Genomic DNA, 21,842 nt, shown 5'->3' on the forward strand with positions numbered 1-21,842 from the left:
TGTGAAAGGGGTTTATTTTACTGGTTATTCTGCCCAATATTTTTTGCAACAAAAAAGGCTATAAAAATTAATATTTTAAAATAGTTACAAATGTAAAAATTCATAGAAAGTAATTTATAAATTTTTCTTAACTTGAAAGAGAATTATAATGCCATCTATATGATGGGGTCCTTCCAAAAACTGGGCCTTCACAGATGCATATTGTGTAGAATAGTTTCCCTCTCATGGGGAGTGATAAAATAAAAGCAGGGAACTTTCCCATAGTATTGGATATGAAGAGGGCTAGAGCCTCATACTCTATGTTCTCCAGGGTTCTAGCCACTTTAAGGTAATTTCTTATTAAAATTACCACACCCCAAGGCTGATGAATAAACATTATCTTATAGTTCAGAAGAACTATTTTTGTATACAAAATTCCAGGAATGGCAGTTATCTCTGCTGTTGTGGCTCACCAAAAATACTTTCCCATGCTCCCTCAGTGTGAAAGCATTCTCTAGAACAACAGTGACTAATTTAGGGCTTTAATTTAGGATCCCTTGACTAAACATTAAGGCAAAACTACTTTCCAGGAAAATTTTCAACCATATTTTGCTTACTGTTTTATATATAACTTATGTTAAAGTCAACACTCTGAACTCAGTTGCCAAGTACAGCTTATACCTCCCAATAATTTCATTTAGCTCCATCAAAAATTTTAAAACTTTCTAAATTTCTTTATTTAAAATATTATTATCTATTGCTGGCACAGTGGCCTATTCAGTGCCCCTTTTGGTCATCAACAAATATAATTAAAGGGCAAGGAGTTATTAAAAGCATCCTCGAGTAAATGAAAGGTTGTGAATGGCCTTGAATTAATCGATGGATGAGAAATAAATTACCAAACGAGGAAAATAGGGCTCTGTTATGTATACCACTCCTCCACATTTTGTGAATAAATGGCAAATGAGAACCAGAAGGAAAGCAGTAAACATCACTGCATAGGCACACAGGTCAGTTTGAGGAAGGGGTATATTCCCTCCTGCCCCATACTTGGTATTATCATTATATGGTGGTCCTCATAAAGAACATAAAATAAAGAAAGCATAAGGTGTCATCAGCCACTCTAAACATGCTGCACTCTGCAAAAATCTCAACTGGTTTTTCAGTTACAAGATCAATCCTCAATTACCTTTTCCTCCAAATATTAGTTTTATAGTCTAACAGACCCCGGGGCATGCCACATCCTCTCTGCCCTGTTAATTAACGCTTTTTAAATTTTCTCCCTATAATCTGCATTGTTTTTCCTCCAAAATGGAAAAATAGTTTGAGTGATTTGAAGTCTTACTCTTGATAATCAAATTTTTCTTCCCAACTCTGATCAGTCAGAAGAAGTCAAAGTGGGAAGAATAATTGAACACTACAATAATCAAATTCTTAAACTTGAGTATTTATTAAAAGCTTACTAGCAACTTAAATGAATATGTATGTTTGAAAATAACAACTCAACCTATCAAAGGCAGTACTTGCCAATTATGTATTATTTCAATTATTTCTCACAGAATCTCTAGATTGTAGGCATTACCATCTCAATTTTCTCCAGGAGAAAACTGGACACCCTCAATGACATGCCCAAGATTATTCAGTCAGTAAGAAGACCAGGAAGCAACCTGGACCTCTACCATACCATAACTGCCTCTCCGCCGAATAATAGAACAAAACCCTAAGAATATCTCAATAATCTGCGTCAAATCTAATGAGTTATCATACAAATGCAGAAAAACACAGGAACTAAATTTGGTACCAAATGAACAATTTTAGGGAGTAAAATGGGAGAGACAAGGTCCTGTGACTGGGAAAAGCAAGTATGAAACACCTGCTGTGTGGCTGACAGTAAGTTCAATGTGACACAATAGAGATGTAACATAATGTGTAGTTCTGGCTGCTTCCCAGTTGCCAGGGCCACATCAGAGTCCGGTACTCCATTCTTGAAAGAGGACAGAAGTAGATTAAGAGGAGACTCACTGCCATATCGACTAAGAGATGCCTAAAAGATTTAGGGTGTTACCTAAGAGAAAGGAAGATTCCAAGCCCACACAACAAATGTTTTCAAACACTAAGAAGATTGTCATGTAGAAATCAGGCTTGTTCTAAAGGGCAGAGAAAAAAAGCATAGTTGGCCCAATAGCTCCTAAGGCCCTTCTCAGTTTAGAAGGCTCATTCCTCCAGCCTGTGTCTCTAGTCTACTAAGTTCACAGTGCAAAAAATGATCCAAACTCATTACATCAACTTCCTTGGCTCCTATACATGTTCAGATAGCTCATTAGCAATCTACTGATATGCTTCTCCTACAGGCTACCGCCTAACTGCCAAACCCGTAACGCTCCAGTTTTCATCTGACCCACCTGATCTTCTGCTAGTCTTTGAAACTGTTAAATACTCCTTTGTTTAAATTATCTCTTCCATCTCTCTCAGGAACACTTTTTCATTTGAATTTTCTTCTCTCTCTCTCTCTCTGATTATTCTTTTTTGGGAACTTTGAGGCTCTCTGCTTCTGGCCATCCCTTAAATATTGGTACCCCAATGATATTTTTATATATCTGGCCCTCCCCTCATTCTACCAATATTTTTCCTAGTATTTTCCTGAGTATACTCATCCACTCCCAGGCCTTGTATTCCTTATACAGTTTACCCCTGAACAACACAGGTTCAAAATGTACCAGTCCACTTATATGCGATTTTTTTTGATACATATAGTACAGTACTGTAAATGTATTTTCTCTTCCTTATGATTTTGGTAACATTTTCTTTTCTCTTACTTTATTGTGATACTGTGATATAGCATATAACATATAACATAATAACATATAAAACGTGTTAATTGCCTGTTATTGGGAAGGCTTTTGCTCAACAATAGACTATTGGTTGTTAAGTTTTAGGGGAGTCAAAAGTTACAAACAGATTTTTGATTGAATGGGGCATCGATGACCCTAGCCTATCCTCAAGGGTCAACTGTGTATTACTTATTCACAAATCTGTATTTAGATTTCTTTCCTGGAGTCCAGACACATATATCTAATCACCTGCTAAATATCTCTGCTTGAATGTCACTCATTTAATTCATCTGGTCCCAAACTGAATTTTTGATCTTTCCTATTATAACAAATTCTTTAACTAGGAGTTCATACTTATAAATATAATATCTGTGGTAATGATACAGGGCAGGAAAGTTTGGTCATATTTTTTTTTCTTGAGAGATACATATATACATACATACATGTACACACACACACACATACACCCTTCAAGCAAATGACAAACCAGAGAGTGTTATTTTTTTTTTTAAGGATGGACAGGTCTAAATTTAAAGAGCTAAATTTATACATATAATAAAGTATGTATGTTAATCATCCCCAAATACCTGTATATGCTGAAATACGATATAACTATGCATATATAAAAAGGTGGTATGGCTGGCTTTGTTTTGCCACAGAACTTTATGTTCAAATGAAATGCTATTAGGGAACTTACAGAAATAACTTCTCTAGTTAAAGAGGAAAAACATGGGGAGATGGGCCCCCATCTTCTGCTGCCTCTTCAACTTTCAAATAGCAAGGAACCATTAGGGCACCTCTTCACACTCAAAACCTTGAATTATGCAAGGAGTAGATGGAACCACTTAAATAACAACTTCAACTAAAAGGTTTTTAAGTTGTGGAATACATATAAAATTATATTTTTACTAAAATTTTCACAAAATAAAGCACAGTTCAAAATTATAGAAAAGTATACTACAACAGGAATACAATATCTGCCTCTCAAAGTAATTTAGACTGATTTATAAGCAAAGTAATTTAGATTCATTTATAAGTCATTATATAATTTAAAAATGGTAAGTTTAGCTTTTTATTTATCATCTTACTTACAGAAGTCAAACTGAAATCTTCATGGATACTTCCAAACAAATCAGGAGAAGAAACATCAACTGAAAGACTAAAAAGGAAGCAAGTAAGAGAACAGTAACAATTAAAGCACAAAAATTAGCAATGTTAATATAATGTCATATATCTATTACAACTCAATAAAAAATGCAATGAACTTTATGTAAACTTGACTTTAAAATCTTTTGGTCAAAAATCTCATAACTCTCTGCTTTATATTTAACAATTAACAGCTCAAAATAGACACAATAGGCTATCTATTAATACAGGTCATATGCTATTTGTTTGGGGTTTTCTCAATACTCAAATTAAATTTTTAAAAATCACCAAAGGGAGAAAAGACCCGAATGGCCAAGGAAATGTTGAAAATGAAATGAAATGAAATGAAAAATGAAAAACAAAGCTGGAGGCATCACATTGCCTAATTTCAAGCTTTATTACAAAGCTGTGATCACCAAGACAGCATGGTACTGGCACAAAAACAGACACATAGACCAGTGGAACAGAGTAGAGACCCTCAACTCTATGGCCAAATAATCTTCAACAAAGCAGGAAAAGAAATCCTGTGGGAAAAAGACAATCTCTTCAACAAATGGTGCTGGGAAAATTGGGACAGCTCAGTACAGAAGAATAAAACTCAACCATTTTCTTACACCATACACAAAGATAAATTCAAAATGGATGAAAGACCTCAATGTGAGACAGGAATCCATCAAAATCCTAGAGGAGAACCTAGGCAATAACCTCTTCAACACTGGCTACAGCAGCTTCTTTCAAGACACGTCTCACATTGACTATAGCAACTTCTTTCAAGACATGTCTTCAAAGGCAAGGGAAACAAAAGCAAAAATGACCTTTTGGGACTTCATCAAGATCAAAAGCTTCTGTGCAGCAAAGGAAACAGTCAACAAAACAAAGAGGCAACCCAAAGAATGGGAGAGGATATTAATGACACTACAAAGGGCTGATATCCAAGAGCTATAAAGAACTTTCAAACTCAACACCCCAAAAAACATATAATCAAGTCAAAAATGGGCAGAAGACATGAACAGATACTTGTCCAGTAAAGACGTACAAATGGCTAACGACACATGAAAAATTGTTCATCATCATTAGCCATTAGGCAATTCCAAATCAAAACCACATTGAAATACCACCTTACAGAGTTAGAACGGCAAAAATTAACAAGGCAGGATAAAAACAAATGTCAGAGAGGTTGTGGAAAAAGGGGAACCCTCTTTCTCACTGTTGGTGGGAATGCAAGTTGGTGCAGCCACTTTAGAAACAGTGTGGAGATTCCTCAGAAAATTAAATATAGAGCTATTCCATGACCTGGCAATTGTACTACTGGGTATTTACCCCAAAGATACAGATGCAGTGAAAAGAAGGGCCATCTGTACCTCAATGTTCATAGCAGCAATGTCCACGATCGCCAAACTGTGGAAAGAGCCGAGATGCCCTTCAACAGACATAAGGATTAAGAAGATGTAGTCCATATATACAATGGAATATTACTCAGCCATTAGAAAGGATGAATACCCAACTTTTGTATCACCATGGATGGGACTGGAAGAGATTATGTTGAGTAAAATAAGTCAAGCAGAGACTTACTTGTGGTAAGTCTCATATGGTTTCACTTACTTGTGGAACATAAGGAATAACATGGAGGACATTAAGAGAAGGAAAGGAAAAGTGAAGGGAGGTAAATTGGAGGGGGAGGTGAACCATGAGAGACTGTGAACTCTGAGAAACAAACTGAGGGTTTTAGAGGGGATGGGGTGGAGGGATGGGTGAGCCTGATGGTGGGTATTAAGGTAGGTATTCCACGGATTACTAGGAACACTGGGAGTTATATGTGGACAATGTATCTTGGAACACTGCTTCAAAAACTAATGATGTATTGTATGGTGAATAACACAACACAATTAAAAAAAAAAAAACCAAAGGGGAAAATAGCTAATAATTTAATATTGAGGTACAGATTCAAATTAATTGAAATGTTTTTAACTATCAGAATCTCCAGAGTGCTTTTCAAGCTCATTTACATAATAAACCACTTATAGGTGAGCTAAGTTAGGAAATTAGCTAATAATCAACAAGTGACCAAAGATACAAAATTGCAGGGGAGGAAATACTATAATCCACTGATCAAGTGATAAAATAGAATGATAATCAACACTTTAGCAGGAATTCTTTTCCTTAAACCTAACCAATGGATTTTAGAATTCATATGGAACAGTAAATAAATGAAAATATCAAATAATATTTGAAAATAGAATCAATAAAAAGATACCAATCTTAATTAAAAATGCAAAGTAATGAACATTAAAATAATACAAAAAGATATAAAACATATACGAATGAATAGAACAGAAAATAAAGTTCAGAAACATAGGGAAAACCCCAAAGACTCCACCAAAAAACTACTAGAACTAATAAATGAATTCAGCAAAGTCACAGTATAGAAAATCAATGTACAGGAATCTGCTGAGTTCCTATACACTAGTAATAAAGTAGCAGAAAGAGAAATTAAGAAAAAAAAAATCCCATATACAACTGCACCAAAAATAACAAAATACCCAGGAATAAACTTAACCAGACAGGCAAATGATCTGTACACTGAAAACTGTAAAACACTGATGAAAGAAATTAAAGACCAAAAAATGAAATGACATTCCACGCTCATGGATTGGAAGAACAAATATTGTTAAAATGTATGTATTACACAAAGCAATCTATACTTTTAATGCAATTCCTATCAAAATACCAATGGCTGTAGTCATCAAGACAGTATGGTATTGGCACAAAAATGGAAACATGGATCAATGGAACAGAACAAAAAACCAAGACTAAACTAATATCATACGGTCATTTAATTTTTTTAAAAAGATTTTATTTATTTATTTGACAGAGAGAGAGAGAGAGACAGAGAGCAAGGGGAGTAGGAGAGGGAAAAGCAGGCTTCCTGCTAATCAGGGAGCCCAATGCGGGGCTTGATCCCAGAACCCTGAGATCATGGCCTGAGCCAAAGGCAGACGTTTAACAACTGAGCCATCCAGGCACCCCAGGACACTTCATCTTTGACAAAGCAGAAAAGAATATGCAAAAGGACAGTCTCTTCAAGAAATGGTGTTGGGAAAACTGGACAGCACCATCCAAAAAAAGAAATGGGACCATTTTATCACACAATACACAAAAATAAATTCAAAATGGATTAAAAACCTAGAAGTGAGACCTGAAACCATAAGAAACCTAGAACAGAACACAGGCAGTAACCACTTCAATACTAGCCAGAGCAACTTTTTCTAGATAACTTGCCTGCTGCAAGGGAAACAAAAGCAAAAGTCAACCACTGGGACTACATCAAATTAAAAAGCTTCTGCCCAGCAAAGAAAACAATCTTAAAACTAAAAGGCAACCTACAAAATGGAAGAAGATAATCTACAAATGACATATCCAATAAAGGGTTAGTATCCAAAACACAAAGTTCAACACCCAAACAACAAATTTAAAAATGAGCAGAACACATGAACAGACATTTCTCCAAAAAAGACATCCAAATGGCCAAGACACATGAAAAGATGTTCATCATTACTTATCATTAGGGAAATGCAAATCAAAGATACAATGAGATACCACCTCACTCCTGTTAGAATATCCTTAAGGTATAAATTGGTAATTTGAGAAGTTTTCCATCTTTGTGATATTCTTGGTATTGGTTTACAAATGACATATCAAGTAAAGGGTGAGTATCCAAAATATAAAGTCTCACAGTGTATAATGCTACTGCCTCTTTGAGACTTAATAAATATTGAACTGTAGCTTTTCTGTATTGATGTTATATATTTAACACGATCCACCAGGAATTTGTGCTGTTAATCAATTTCCTGATACTGTTGATTAAACGTCTTTCCTTCCATATTGTTTTGTTACAATTTCTGTTTTAGACACCACTGAATTCTAATACATAGTGCTATGTATTTCTGAACTTTGCTTTTTTAAAAAATTTATTTCATTTTATTTTAAACTCCACATACAGTGTTATATTAGTTTTAGGTGTACAATATAGCAATTTGACAGTTCTATACATTCCTCCTGCTCACCACAACAAGTGCACTCCTTAATCCCCATTACCTGGTTTTATAAATACCAATTTATACCTGTTAGAAATACCTTAAATGGCATTTATTTCAGTATTTTCTGTGTCAGAGCATTAACCTTAACACAGAAGTTACATATGCCAAATATCATTCAGTAACATTCAGATAAATTACATACTAAAAGATTCTATAGAACAATATTATAAAAGAATTATTATCAGAATTTGTAAATGTTAAGAATCAACATGTATCCTCTGAAGCTCAAATAACTAAGCCTGACCTAGACTTAATTCTACTAGAAAAATTAGTCTTTAACAAGAGTATAGCTAATTCTCTAACATCAGAATTCTAAAGGTTATCAACTAGGAATTATATATCTTAATTTTCATTACTACTTATAAAACTTGTTGCTTTCAGTAATTAGTAACCAATCAGGTGTTCAGTTTGCTCAACATTTTTCTAGGAATGCTAAAATGAGTTCAGAAGATGAAGAAATTATATACAAATACAGGTCAAATATATAAAAATATAATTTTAATGTATATAATCTATCTCTCTTATTGTCTTAGTTTATAAGACTACATATAAAACATTAGTCTGTATTTTTAATCCTCCTAAATGCATCAGTGAGATTAGTTTCAGTTTACTTACTGTGTAGTATCTACATCTGCATCAGGCTTAGTGCTCAACTGTTCCAGACAGTATATAAAAATCTAAGTTAAAAATAAGAAGTTTCAGTAACATGATTCTTAGATATTAATCGATTTGGACATTAAAAATAACTTTCTGTAAATAAATTCCTTTCTTTTTAAGAGAGTGTATGCACATACACTCACAAATGGAGAGGGGTGGGCAGAAGGAGAGAGAGAATATTAAGCAGGCTCTAGCATGGCATCAGAGCCTGACGCAAGGCTTAGTCTCATGGCCCTTAGTTCATGACCTGAGCTGAAATCAACAGTCAGATGCTTAACCAACTGAGCCACCCAGGTGCCCCAATAATCCTATGTAAATAAAAAAACCCAAATGTATACTAAGTGATATTTATGTGATTTAAGTGATATTTATGTATGTATGTGTATCTCCCAGAAGTGATAGAATAAATATCCCGTATATGTACATAAATTAAGTGCTGAAAGATTTAAAGCACCTATGTTTTGATCCAACTATAAATTCCTGAATTTTAGGAAAAAGACCTTTTCCTTCCTTTCATCCACTTAATTGCATGCTCAACTTTGTTATGTTCTGACAAAGCACTAGTCCCAACCAAAGAACTTCACACTGTAGACACAATGTAAACAACTATCATGTCATTTAATTTGTGCTGTAACATAAAGTAAAAGGAAAACACACAAAAAAGTATAATATAAAGTATACAAAAGTATACTTTTAAAAAGTATATAAAAGTATAAACGTATATAAAAAGAGGTATAATATAAAGGGGTATTGCTAGAACAAGCTGGAATTAATCCTACCTTGAACTTTGTTACCTTACTTGCCATAAACTATTACAGACTCAGACAAGATGAAAAAATAATGTTATACATATATTATTAATAGGTGGGGGTTTACCATAATTTGTTTTATTTCAGGTTTCAGGGCATCAGTGCTTTTACATATTACCTGCATGATATTGATGCTGAGTTGACAAACCTCCTCCTGTGTTTTAGGTTGTTGAAAGACCTACAAAGAAGAATTTGGTAAGTTTTTGGACTTCACTGAGAAAACAAAATTTTGTGTTTATGAAGCTTGATATAAAAAGAATCACATGGGAAACTACTTCCAGTGTGGGTAACCTTAATCTGAAAGGGACAGTGATAAAGAGCTGCATTCCAGGCAGTGTTTTTGGCCTGAGAATACAGTGGCATGGAGCAGCCTGACAACATTCAGGTCAGTCATTCTCTCTGTATACAAAGTGTTGATGATTCCAATTACTCTACCTATAATGAATTCACATTTTAACTTGTCAGCCTATCATGGAACGAAGATTGACACCCTATGCAATTAAATGAAATAAAACAAGCAAGCAGCTGAGGGAAAAGCTCTCTAGTGCTGAAATGACTTATTTACAACTATGATTCCCACAGGTTCCTGGAAAAGACTGAAACAGAAGTTGAATTTAATGGAAAACTTACACTGGCTTCTCCAGGCTTGCACTCTAGAACTCCTTTGAGTGACTGCAGAGAATGTACAATGCACTGCTCAAACTGATATGGCTGAAGGAAAAAAAAATATGTTATCTTAAAATTCAAAAATAAGCATTGGCTATTAAGATGCTAAACACTGCGGCACAGATGGCCCTTCTTTTCACTACATCTGTATCACTGGGGTAAATACCCCATAGTGTGATTGCAGGGTCATAGGGAAGCTCTATTTTTAATTCCTTAAGGAATCTCCACACTGTTTTCCAAAGGGGCTACACCAACTTGCATTCCCACCAACAGTGTAAGAGGGTTCTCCTTTCTCCAAATTCTCTCCAAAACTTGTTGCTTACTGTCTTGTTAATTTCGGCCATTCTCATTGGTGTAAGATGATATCTCAATGAGGTTTGGATTTGAATCTCTCTGGTGGCTAATGATGATGAACATTTTTTCATGTGTCTGTTAGCCATTTGTATGTCTTTACTGGGCAACTGTCTGTTCATGTATTCTGCCCATTTTTTGACGTTATGCTGAGTAAAATAAGTCAAGCAGAGAAAGTCAATTATATGGTTTTACTTACTTGTGGAGCATAAGGAATAACATGGAGGACACTAGGAGAAGGAAATGAAAAGTGATTTGGGGGAAATCAGAGGAGGAGTCTCATGAACCATGAGAGACTGTGGACTCTGAGAAACAAACTGAGGGTTTTGGAAGGAACGGGGTGGGGGGTTAGGTGAGCCTGGTGGTGGGTATTAAGGAGGGCATGTATTGCACGGAGCATTGACTGTGGTACTTAAACAATGAATCTTGGAACACTGAAAAAATAAAAAAAAATTATAAAAGATATTGAACAGAAGCAAATAATGACCTAAAACTCTCAATTTTACAGTTTTATTGAAAGGAAAACAGATGCCAACAATTTAACAGATAATCTCTTAGACATCAAGATTTAGATTTGGCATGTTTTACACTTGATATCTAAAAATGGGTAAATCTTGAAATTCTAAAATACACCTACTTCTAGAACAAAAGTCAGGTATAAATAAAATTTTTCTTCAAAATTCTACTGAGAGGCAAATGACCTTACTATCATTTTAGTACTCCACTTTGAAACCACAAGAGGGCGCCATAAAAATACTTCAAAGTACCCCCAAAATAAATAAAAATAAAAGCATACAGTATGAAATACCAACAGCACACAAGTATTTCAAGAGTCAAAAAGTTTGTTATATACCTGACCTTATCCCTCCAACCTACCTGCCTCAAAAGTTGGGAAAATCTAAGATGTTAAAATAATAATAGCATTAAATCCAAAATTCAACTGCGGGGAATTACATGTTGATGTTCATATGTAGTTACTTAGATTTCTTGCATTAATAGCTGAACTAGATTTTCTTAATTTCTTTTTATATTTATATTAATATAGTAAACGGAATACCAGAGAACTCTAGTAGTTTCAGTTAAACTGGGAGTAAAAGTACAAACATATGCTATTTCTTTTCTCTAAAAGGAAACAGAACTATCTCTGCATATTGTTAGGAACCACCCAATTTAGCTGATTAAAGGAGTTATCACAAATCATTCCAGTTCTTAGGAAAGAGGAAAGTTCTCAGAATTGAAAATTTTAAAAAATTAAAAAATTAAAAATTTCAGGGAAAGAAAAATATATTACTATTCTTAAAAATGTGACTGGTAGGGCGCCTGGGTGGCTCAGTGGGTTAAGCCGCTGCCTTCGGCTCAGGGCATGATCTCAGGGTCCTGGGATCGAGTCCCGCATCAGGCTCTCTGCTCAGCAGGGAGCCTGCTTCCTCCTCTCTCTCTCTGCCTGCCTCTCTGCCTACTTGTGATCTCTCTCTGTCAAATAAATAAAGTCTTTAAAAAAAAATGTGACTGGTACTTTGAAAATGTTAAGATATAAATCAGTAGTGTATAATAGAATTTGAGACAATTTAAGTCATTGTTCAAAGTTTTAAGAATTTTACAGATGTTAGGTTAAAATACTCAAAGCTGGAGCTGGAGCTTCAACTTTTACTCTATGCACTGATTCACCTTTTTTATCTGAAGTGAGGTCCATGCTGACTAGCTTAAAACACGCTCAGCTTTATCAACACTATTATGTTAGCATATTTCTTTACCAACACCTGGCTATAAGACACAATGGCTGACACCAGAATTATAACTTTCTGTGGGTCATTCATCTACAAAGTTTAGTCTCTGCTTGTATTTGTGACAAACATGAAATTATTCTATAGTTACAGTTTCTTAATATTATAGTTAAGCTTTAAATTGACTACAAACAAGTCTATAGTGGCCATTTCAAAATATTTTCAAAAAGGTTTAACTACTATAATCAAACAACCAAACTTAGATATGGCAGCCACCACATAAGCACACGGTGGGACCCAGATGTGGCAGTTATCATGTAACATTCACCGGGACCCAGATTCAGTTGCTATCACATAAGCACTAAATGGGACCCCGAGAGGTAAAGCGACTTCTTTAAGAGTGTATGGCTACTGGATCATCTGACTGGCTCAGTCAGAAGAGCATGCAACTCTTAGTTTTATGGTCCTGAGTTCCGGCCCCATGTTGGGTGTAGAGATAAATAAATAAACTTTAAAAAAAAAAAAAAGATTGCATGACTACTATGTGACAGAACTAAGGACTGAACCGGGATTCTGTTCCCTTTCTGTTGACACGGTACGTTTAGTTACCAATTCTGTAAAGATGTGACTTTTTTTTTTTTTTTTTAGATTTTATTTATTTATTTGAGAGAGAGAGCACGGGTGAGAGGGAAGAGGAGGAGAGAGAACCTGAAGCAGAGTCCACACTGAGCACACAGAGCCAATCAGAAACATGGCATATTAATTTTAGAGTCATCATCTGTTCAGATGAGACTCTTAGATTTTCAAAATTATTTTGAAAATAGTTTTCATGATATACCATGTTTTCACATCTGTTTCATGGATTCCCACAATGATCCTGTAGGCGGGTGTATCAGTTAAATTGACATCCAGATGCTAAAACATCGAAGGCCTTTAGACAAGGTGGGCATTTCTTTTTTCTCTAACATTAAAGAAACTGAACTAGTGTTGCAGCTTAGTGATGCAGTCAATACGAAAGGCTCCTTCTGACTTTCTTCATTGTGATCCTTATTGTGGCTTCTGTCTCTGGATGGCCTCATGATCACAAGAAGGCCACTGTAGTTCCAACCACCCTGGCCTTATTCCTGTCATGGGAAAAGTCCAGCACTTTCTTAGGCGCAAGACACAGCTGACCAGTCTTCCTACATCTAGTTGACTAGAATTTATTCACATCCTATCCCAGTGGAGGCTGGAAAAATGCAGGTTTTTGTTGTTGTTGTTGTTGTTTTGCAGAGCACATTGTTAATCCCAACAGTTTCTGTTTTAACTTAGAAAGAAAAATGGAGAAAATACATCTGGGGAATGCAGTCAGGTTTCTGCCTTCATCTACAAAGTTTAGTCTTCTAACTTGTATTTGTGACAAACATGAAATTATTCTATGGTTACAGTTGCTTAATATTATAGTTAAACTTTTTAATTGCCTGCTTGACCTATGTATGTATCTGGAGAGGTTTGCTGTTATTGTTGTTTGTTTTGTTTTGTTTTGGCTTAGAGGCCAGCGCCAACATTTCTTTCTATTTTATTTTTCTAAAAAGTACAAGTTACTGGGTAACTTAGAATGAAGCACAGTCCATTTTAAAATGTAATGCAGATAACAGTGACACACGATGAAGAGTACCCTAAAAGAAATCACAGTTTTTATTAATTTTTAAATATTTGTGGTTAGTGTTAAGCAAAATTGACTCTGAAAAGGAAAGCATTAAGAAGTTTATTTTTCTATATATATATAAATTACATATGTAATTTATATATATTTATACATGTATTTTTATATATTTTCTATTTTTATATATTTCTATATATAAAAATATTTATATTTTCTATTTCTATTATTATTTCTATTTCATTATTTTTTCTATTTCTGAAAATGATACAGAATTACAATGCAGAGAATATATGCTTATTTTTTAGTTAACATATAATGTATTATTTGTTTCAGGGGTACAAGTCTGTGATTAATCAGTCTTACACAATTCAAAGCACTCACCATAGCACATACCCTCCCCAATGACCATCTCCTAGCTATCCCATCCCTCCCACAGCCTCCCCTAGAATATATGCTTATTAATAAAATAAATCATTATTTTGAATATAATATACACTAATGATTAATCACTGAAAAGAATTTAAACTTACAAGAGAAGTCAGTCCTTCATTATCTATAATCCAGTCTTCCTTTTCAGCTAACCTCTTTATTTCTAAAGAGAAAATAAGCACACAAATACTTTTTCTATTATAATTATCTAGTTGAACTTTGCAGAGATAAAATCTGTAAATATTATGGGTTTTCATCGTTTTATATGGGTTTGTAAAAAAATGAAAGATAAGTAATAATATAAAACATAATTCTGGTAAACTCAAGGATTTAAATATGTATTGTTTTCTGGATTTTTTTTTCATAAAACATTAATGTAAATAAATTTAGCCCAATTTGGAGACTGCTAGGCTAGGCTTAATGACAACTTCAGATAATGGTTTATTACTTATTTAAAGCACTCTTGAAAATAGTTAACATGTACAAAATAAGCTACAAAATATTTTTTTCCTAAAATATCTGATGAAAAATTTATATTGTTTTAATCTTAGACACTTTTAAAAAAAGATTTTTTTAAGATTTTATTTATTCATTTGAGAGGGAGAGAGAGTGAGAAGGAGCATGAAAGGGAAGAGTCAGGGGAGAAGCAGACTCCCCGTGGAGCTGGGAGCCCGATGTGGGGCTCAATCCCAAGACTCTGGGATCATGACCTGACCCAAAGGCAGTCACTTAACCAACTGAGCCACCCAGTGCCCCTAATCTTAGACACTTCTGATGATTTACAAAGGAATGCTACCTGTCCCAACCTTTAGCATTTCAGGCTGTCTCAGGTCCCTAGTGGGAGCAGGTAAATTCAGAGGACACTGCTGTTTCTCACCTGGATTCTGTTCCCTTTCTGTTACACAGTATGTTTAGTCACCAATGTGACTTTTTTTTTTTAGATTTTATTTATTTGAGAGAGCGAGCACCGGTGAGAGGGAAGAGGAGGAGAAAGAACCTGAAGCAGAGTCCACACTGAGCACACAGAGCCAATGTTGCACTTGATCAATCCCACAACTACAAGATCATTAACCTGAGCCAAAACCAAGAGTTGGATACTTAACCGACTGGGCCGCCAGGGTGCCCTAAGATGTGACCTTCCTACTTGAAAGTCCTGGTGACAGACACTTATGGCTTATGTTATTTATAATGATGTTCTTGGCTGCCTTTGAAAATATTTAATATCCAAATTGCTGCTTTATAAAGATAACCCTTTTTTTATGATTATATGCACAAAATCCTGAAAATTCTAAAATATATAAAGAAAATGTGCATCACTTATAATTTCTACTATACAGAAAATCACTGTTAGTCTTTCTTCTGACTTTACACTGGTATTTCTAAATATTTAAAATATACATACAGGACGCCTGGGTGGCTCAGTCAGTTAAGTATCTGCCTTTGGCTCAGGGTCTTAGGATCCAGTCCCACATCGGACCCCTTTTCAGCAGGAGCCTCCTTCTGCCTCTGCCTACTGCTCCCCCTGCTGGTCCTCTCTCCCTTCCTCTCTTTCTCTGATAAATAAATAAATAAATCTTTAAAAAATATAGTATACATCTTTTCAAAACTGGACTCATACTTTATATACATTTTATAATATACTTTTTCTACTTAACATTTGCCATAAGGATGTTTTTATATCCTGAAATATTTTCAAGTATATCCATATTAATTTATGCATGGTCTGGCATCTCAGGTAAATAGATTTGGAAAGATATTTAGAAAAGGAAAAAAATCCTATTGAGCAGCTATTTGTGATCTAAAATATTCAATTTCCCATAAAAGTAATTCTGTCATTTTCAAGGATTAGAAGATAGAAAGAGGTGGCATATTTAGATAATCATTACCTAGCAAATGTCATTAATTTTTCTTAACATACCTTCTGCTGTGTGTTGCAATGTGACCATCACACAACGTACTCGGAGATCCAAAATGAGATCCTGGATAGTCTGTAACATGTCATTAGGAATTTCAAGGGCAGTCAACGATTCATAAGTAAGCCTGTGAAAGAGACACAATAAAACAAAAATGAGCAGAGTATGATATTGAAGCAATCCCTGTCATTAGTTTGGCCAGGCTATAGAGGTTATAAGCTACAATATCATACTGAAAGCCTAGGGAAAGTAAAACCATAATAAAATCATAATACAGCACTAATACCGAATTAAACAATAAGAAGATCCTCATTCAGTATGACATTCTCATCAAACAGGTTTAGCTTAGATGCTTTATGATACAGAGGAAATACTGGAGGCAAGAAGACAGTAAAATTCTTTGTTGACTATATTAAAAAATCTTATCCCAAATTGAATGTGTTGGTATTTCCTTTTTCCCTCAAAAAGACAAAAAAAATTTACCCCTTTTCAGAAGAATGAGTCCATATTTACCTTATAGTCTGGATGACATGAGCAAGCCACTGTCCTGAGAGCTCAGATTTCACCTCCCAGCCTCCATACTGCCTCACTCCACACTCTGGGATGCTGAGTGGGAGCAGGGCTCCACGGATCAACTTCACAAGACACTGCATTACTTCTTGAATCATTTTCTAGATAATTATGAGAGTAAAACTTCATTAGAAGTCATTAATTTGACTAAATCAGTTAACAGAATCTGCCTGAACAATGATGAATAGTTTGAATGTAAAGTTTTCTAGTAACTTTGGTCGAGAAAATCTTACCCTGTGAAAAAGTCTACATACATATCCTTAACTTACCTTAAAATCATTTTGTCTTTGCCTTACATTCTTTGATCTTTCAATCTGGCCTGATTTCTCTGCAGTCTTAAAAATTAAAAAAGGAAAATCAAATATATTAGTTGTCTTCAGATAACAGTTGTATATAAAGAGACCATAAGATAAAGTTGTAGCTTGACTGAAAGGAATGTTTAAGACATAATCTAAGTTTCTGATTTAAAAACAGACTTACAAAAAATTTCTTATTCCAAAAAGAAGTTATTCATCTTCTTAAAACCTTTAAATACAATTTCCATAAATAAGTCTAAGAATTAAGTTGAAATTACTTCTTTTGTAGGTGAATTTCATGTGTCATATTCATTAATAATTGTTTATGGTTAAACCTAAATCATACCCGGGATAAATTTCTCAATACTTTTCTCATTAGATAGTATAGAAAAAAAAGGAAAAATACACTCTTGATTAACATCTAAGAATCTTGGGCTATCCATTCCCTTCCTTTAAGCATTATACTTGGCATTTTATTTTTAAAAAATTACAAATCACTGTTCTTTTAGGGACTTTATAGTTTAATTCAGGAGAGAATATATTCTAGAATTCTAAAACTATATTTTTATGTATTTACTGCTAGCCATGTTTTCCTCTGATATTTCTTTCTCCTTAAGGTAGGTGTGGAACACTACATTGATTAAAAGAGAAATATATTCAATTGGATTTTAGTTAACTTTTTACTCCCAAATTTTCAAACAACTAAATATTATCATATAAAATGCCTGAGAACGGAGGGTGAACTTGGAAAACTTTCGAAATAAAGAAATAATAACAAAATGGTACGGTAAAAACAAAAATTCTGATACTTCACTAACATAATGTGAAATTATCCTTTAAAGGTAAAATGCTTATGAATTATTCACTAGAGACATGTCAAGAGAACTTTCAAATTGACAACTGACTTCAAGTTAATTTTAAAATACAAATAATGTTCCATATATTTTTGGTATAAGGCAGAGAAACAGTCTACAGAGTTCATTATTATGATAAGCATTACTAACATGAATGAGCAAAAGAAGGGTAAGGATTGCTGAATGTTTTCAATAAAAACATCAGACATACCTGTTAAAAAGTGGTCAACATATGCATATATACATACCTCTTCAGGCTCTAATTTACATTTATTGTATAATTTTATATTAAATTAATTTTTGAAAAAACTAAGCCTAAAATTCACCTCAGTAATAATTCAATAAGCAAATTCTTAAATTAATTAAGAAACAATACTCAAAAGTATTTATAAATGAGGATTTCACTTAGAAGCTGATGTTTTTGTCCCTTTATTTTTAAAACAAATGAGAAGTAACTGAAGTGTTTTAAAGTGACATTGAGAAGTGACTATAGGGGCTGGTATTAGCACAGCCAATTATACGGATGTTGCACTCACCTAGGTGAGCAATACAGCAACTAAGGCGAAAGGAGGTAAGTCATGAACTTGTGCGGATGGCTCAGACACAAGATTCCAAGGTAGAGGCGACTGAACCTGTCAATTCTACTGGGTGTTTCAGCGAGAAAGGAAAGATGTCAAGAGTGACTCCCATCTGAGTCATGACCACTCAGTTAAGTCCAACTGGCCCTGAATGTCTGTTAGCCTACTTTCTGTTTCTGTCAAAGTGTGACGCTCTGATTCAAAGTTAACACTTCAGGCAATATAGTGGCCTAGGTGTAGAAAAGCAAATCAATGGCCCCAGGCTTACAAGGTGATATATTAGCTATTCTCAAATTAATGCAGTTTGCCGTGTCCTAGTCTTAGGCACTTTTGTTCTCTATACACTCTCACTAATTTATTCTCAAGGCTTCACATATCATTTCAGTCTAGTGTCTTCCTATTTTGGATTTTGTACTCAATTCCAACATGTGTGTATTTGGGGGAGGAGTTTTCCCTCAAGAACAAGGAATTCTCCAGACACCAGTTGGGTGTCCTCAATTCAACTCAATTCTGACACAATGTACCTAGAGATAACATCTGATCCCACAAGTTAAAGGCCCAGTCCTACAAGATTTGCACCCCCCCAACACACAGTTAGATGCCAATCTCAAGACCAGGTTGTTACTTGTGCTTCTGATCTATTGGCTACAGATCAGAGGTTCTTATAATTCCCTGCATGGGTTCAATTAACTTGTTACAACAGCTCACAGAACTAGGAAATATGTTTACCCACTAGATTACCAGTTTATTATAAAAGGATAAAACGCAGAAATGGTTGGGGCAAGGTATAAGGAAAGAATGCAGTGCTTCCATGCCCTCTCCTTGCATCTCCACACATTCACCAACCTGGAAGTTCTCTAAACCCTGTCCTTTGGGTTTTTATGGAGGCTTCATTGCAAAGGCATGACTGATTATATCACCAGCCATTGGCAACTGATTCAACCTCCAGCTCCATTCCCCTACTTAGAGGTCTGAGGGTTAGACTATAAATTTAAACCCTCTAATTGTATTGTTGGTGATCCAAGCAATCAGCACCCCATCCTTGGGTGGCAATGGAGGTCATGTTATTAACAAAAGACACATTATTAACAAAAAAATTTCCTCATTTAAGGAAATTCCCAGGGTTTTAGAATCTGTGCTCCAAACCAAAAAGACCATATATATTTCTTATTATAAATAACAAGGTCACACTTCCAAATTTATATCTCTCCCCCAAATCTTTCCTCTGAAGCCCAAATCTGATTTTCAGATTGTCTACTTCATGTCTCTTCTTGAATAACTCACAATAACCTCAAACTCAATACATTAAAAATAGAAAACTGCTATTTTCCTCCAAGCATGTTCTTCAAGTCTATCTGGCTTTGTAAATGTCACACCTACTCATTTGAGAGTCCATTTGGTAGCTCTATGTTAACTCTTGCCCTCATCTTACTCATCTGATCCATCAGTAAGTCTGGTCAACACTACTTCCAAAATACAAATGAAATCTATCATTTTCTCTCCAACTCCACTAACAAAAGCTTAATCCAAACACCATCATTTCCTGCCCAGACAGCTTTAATAGTTTACCCACTCTGCCTTTTGTTCCCTGCCAATTCATTCTTGAACAGATAACCAGACTGGTCTTTTTAAAACCAAAACTCTGATCAGGTTACTCCACCAATTAGGGTCTATAGGTGGCTTCCCACCATACTTGGAATACACATTCTTTACCACGGTCTGTAACAAAGCCTTGTCAGTTGGTCCCTGCTTCCTCCTCTAGCCTCATCTCCTGTTTCTCCTGATACCCTAAACCACAGCTCAGTATACTCTGAATGTTTTTACCTTCTTTCTGTTTTTCAAATATGCCAAGCTCCTTTCCTTGGCTTTGCAATGTGCTGTTGTTTCTTCCCAATACATTCTTTTCCCTGATTCTTTGTGTGGCTGTTTCCCTCTTATGTTTCAAGTTTTGGTTTCAGTGTCATCTCCTTAGAGAGATCTTTCCTGACCTCCATCCCAATGATATTCTTTATCTTAGAACCCTACTTGTTTCTTTTATAGCTATTAGCAAAATTTAAGATAAATTTTTTAAAAATTGATTTTGGTTCTGTCCCTCCAGGAGGGGAGATGTCATATTTATCTTGGCCACTATTTTATATATTTATATATTTTAGAATTTACATTATATGTGTGTTACATGTACATACATGTATATGTAGTGTATGTACATGTATCAGTACCTGTCACATAGTGTGTTCAGGATAGTTGGTGAATGAAGGATCACCCAGGGTTAGCGTTCCTCAGGACCTCCTGGGATATTTTTTAGAAAGCATACTGCTAGGATAATTGAAGGTCTTCTTTAAAAAAACTTGAACTCCTACATCTTCACAAGGCTAACTGGCCCTTTGAAGGAGATCTGCCAGGCATAATCCTATGATATATTCCTAAAAAGTCCAACAGATTCACTGCTTCTCCTGGAGATTTAAAATAGCAAAAGGGATAAGCAGAGGTTTAAGAATTCCCTGTGAATATTGAGGGTTGGGAGGGCTCCTATAGGTGTGGAATTCGGATGTTGCTAAGGAACCCAGCACCCGCTGTGATATGAAAAGGCACAGAATGACACTGGAATTCTATACTGTAAAACCTAAGTTAAGGACCTTGTGATGGTTAATTCTACCTGTTAACCTGAGTGGGCCACAGGGTGCTCAGATATTTATTTAACATTACTCTGGGTATGTCTGTGAGAGTGATTTTGGATGAGATTAACATTTGAATTGGTAGGCCAAGGAAAGCAGATTGTCCTCATTAATGAGGGTGGAACCCATCCAATCAGTGGAAGGCCTGACTAGAACAAAAAAGCTGACCCTCCTTCCAGTAAGGGGGTAACTCCTCCCGCTTCACTGCCTTGAATGGGGACATTGAACTGAAACATTGGTACTTCCTGGATCTCCAGCCTCTTGGTTTTCAGATTGGAACTACACCATGGGCGTTCTTGAGTCTCCAACTAGAGGACATCAGATTCTGGGACTTTTTAACCTCTATAATCAGGTAAGCCAAATTCCTTTTGTAAATCTTTCTCTTTATACACAGTTGGAAGCAGAATCAACATCTTCTTGGTTCTATTTCTCTGAACTCTAAATGACAGTGCTGGTTTAGTATGCTATGGACAAAGGGATTGAGCTCTGAAATAAAGGCATAATTTGTTTCAATAATGAGTCAAGCCAGCATAAAACTGTAAGTATACTAATAACAGATGGTGCTTTTCTAATTCTAGCTATCACAGTTCTTAATACTGAACTTTTTGTATAGTGGGCTTGT

At 35.1% G+C, this 21,842-nt stretch overlaps 1 protein-coding gene across 9 annotated transcripts in view; it reads right to left on the minus strand.

Annotated features, from left to right (window-relative positions):
* Positions 1 to 21,842, minus strand: part of EXOC2 (exocyst complex component 2) — a 262,914-nt gene that overhangs the window by 82,787 nt on the left and 158,285 nt on the right. For all 9 annotated transcript variants that reach the window (XM_082732163.1, XM_082732164.1, XM_082732165.1 and 6 more), the window contains 8 exons: positions 17,087 to 17,152; positions 16,761 to 16,918; positions 16,253 to 16,374; positions 14,436 to 14,497; positions 10,150 to 10,230; positions 9,638 to 9,697; positions 8,669 to 8,730; positions 3,903 to 3,969 (listed from right to left, as the gene is read on the minus strand). In XM_082732163.1, coding sequence (XP_082588289.1) covers positions 3,903 to 3,969; positions 8,669 to 8,730; positions 9,638 to 9,697; positions 10,150 to 10,230; positions 14,436 to 14,497; positions 16,253 to 16,374; positions 16,761 to 16,918; positions 17,087 to 17,152 — 678 coding nt within the window. The remainder of the gene's footprint in view (positions 1 to 3,902; positions 3,970 to 8,668; positions 8,731 to 9,637; positions 9,698 to 10,149; positions 10,231 to 14,435; positions 14,498 to 16,252; positions 16,375 to 16,760; positions 16,919 to 17,086; positions 17,153 to 21,842) is intronic.

The sequence above is a fragment of the Mustela nivalis genome (assembly GCF_964662115.1).
Source record: "Mustela nivalis genome assembly, chromosome: 5".
NCBI classification, from domain to species: domain Eukaryota; kingdom Metazoa; phylum Chordata; class Mammalia; order Carnivora; family Mustelidae; genus Mustela; species Mustela nivalis.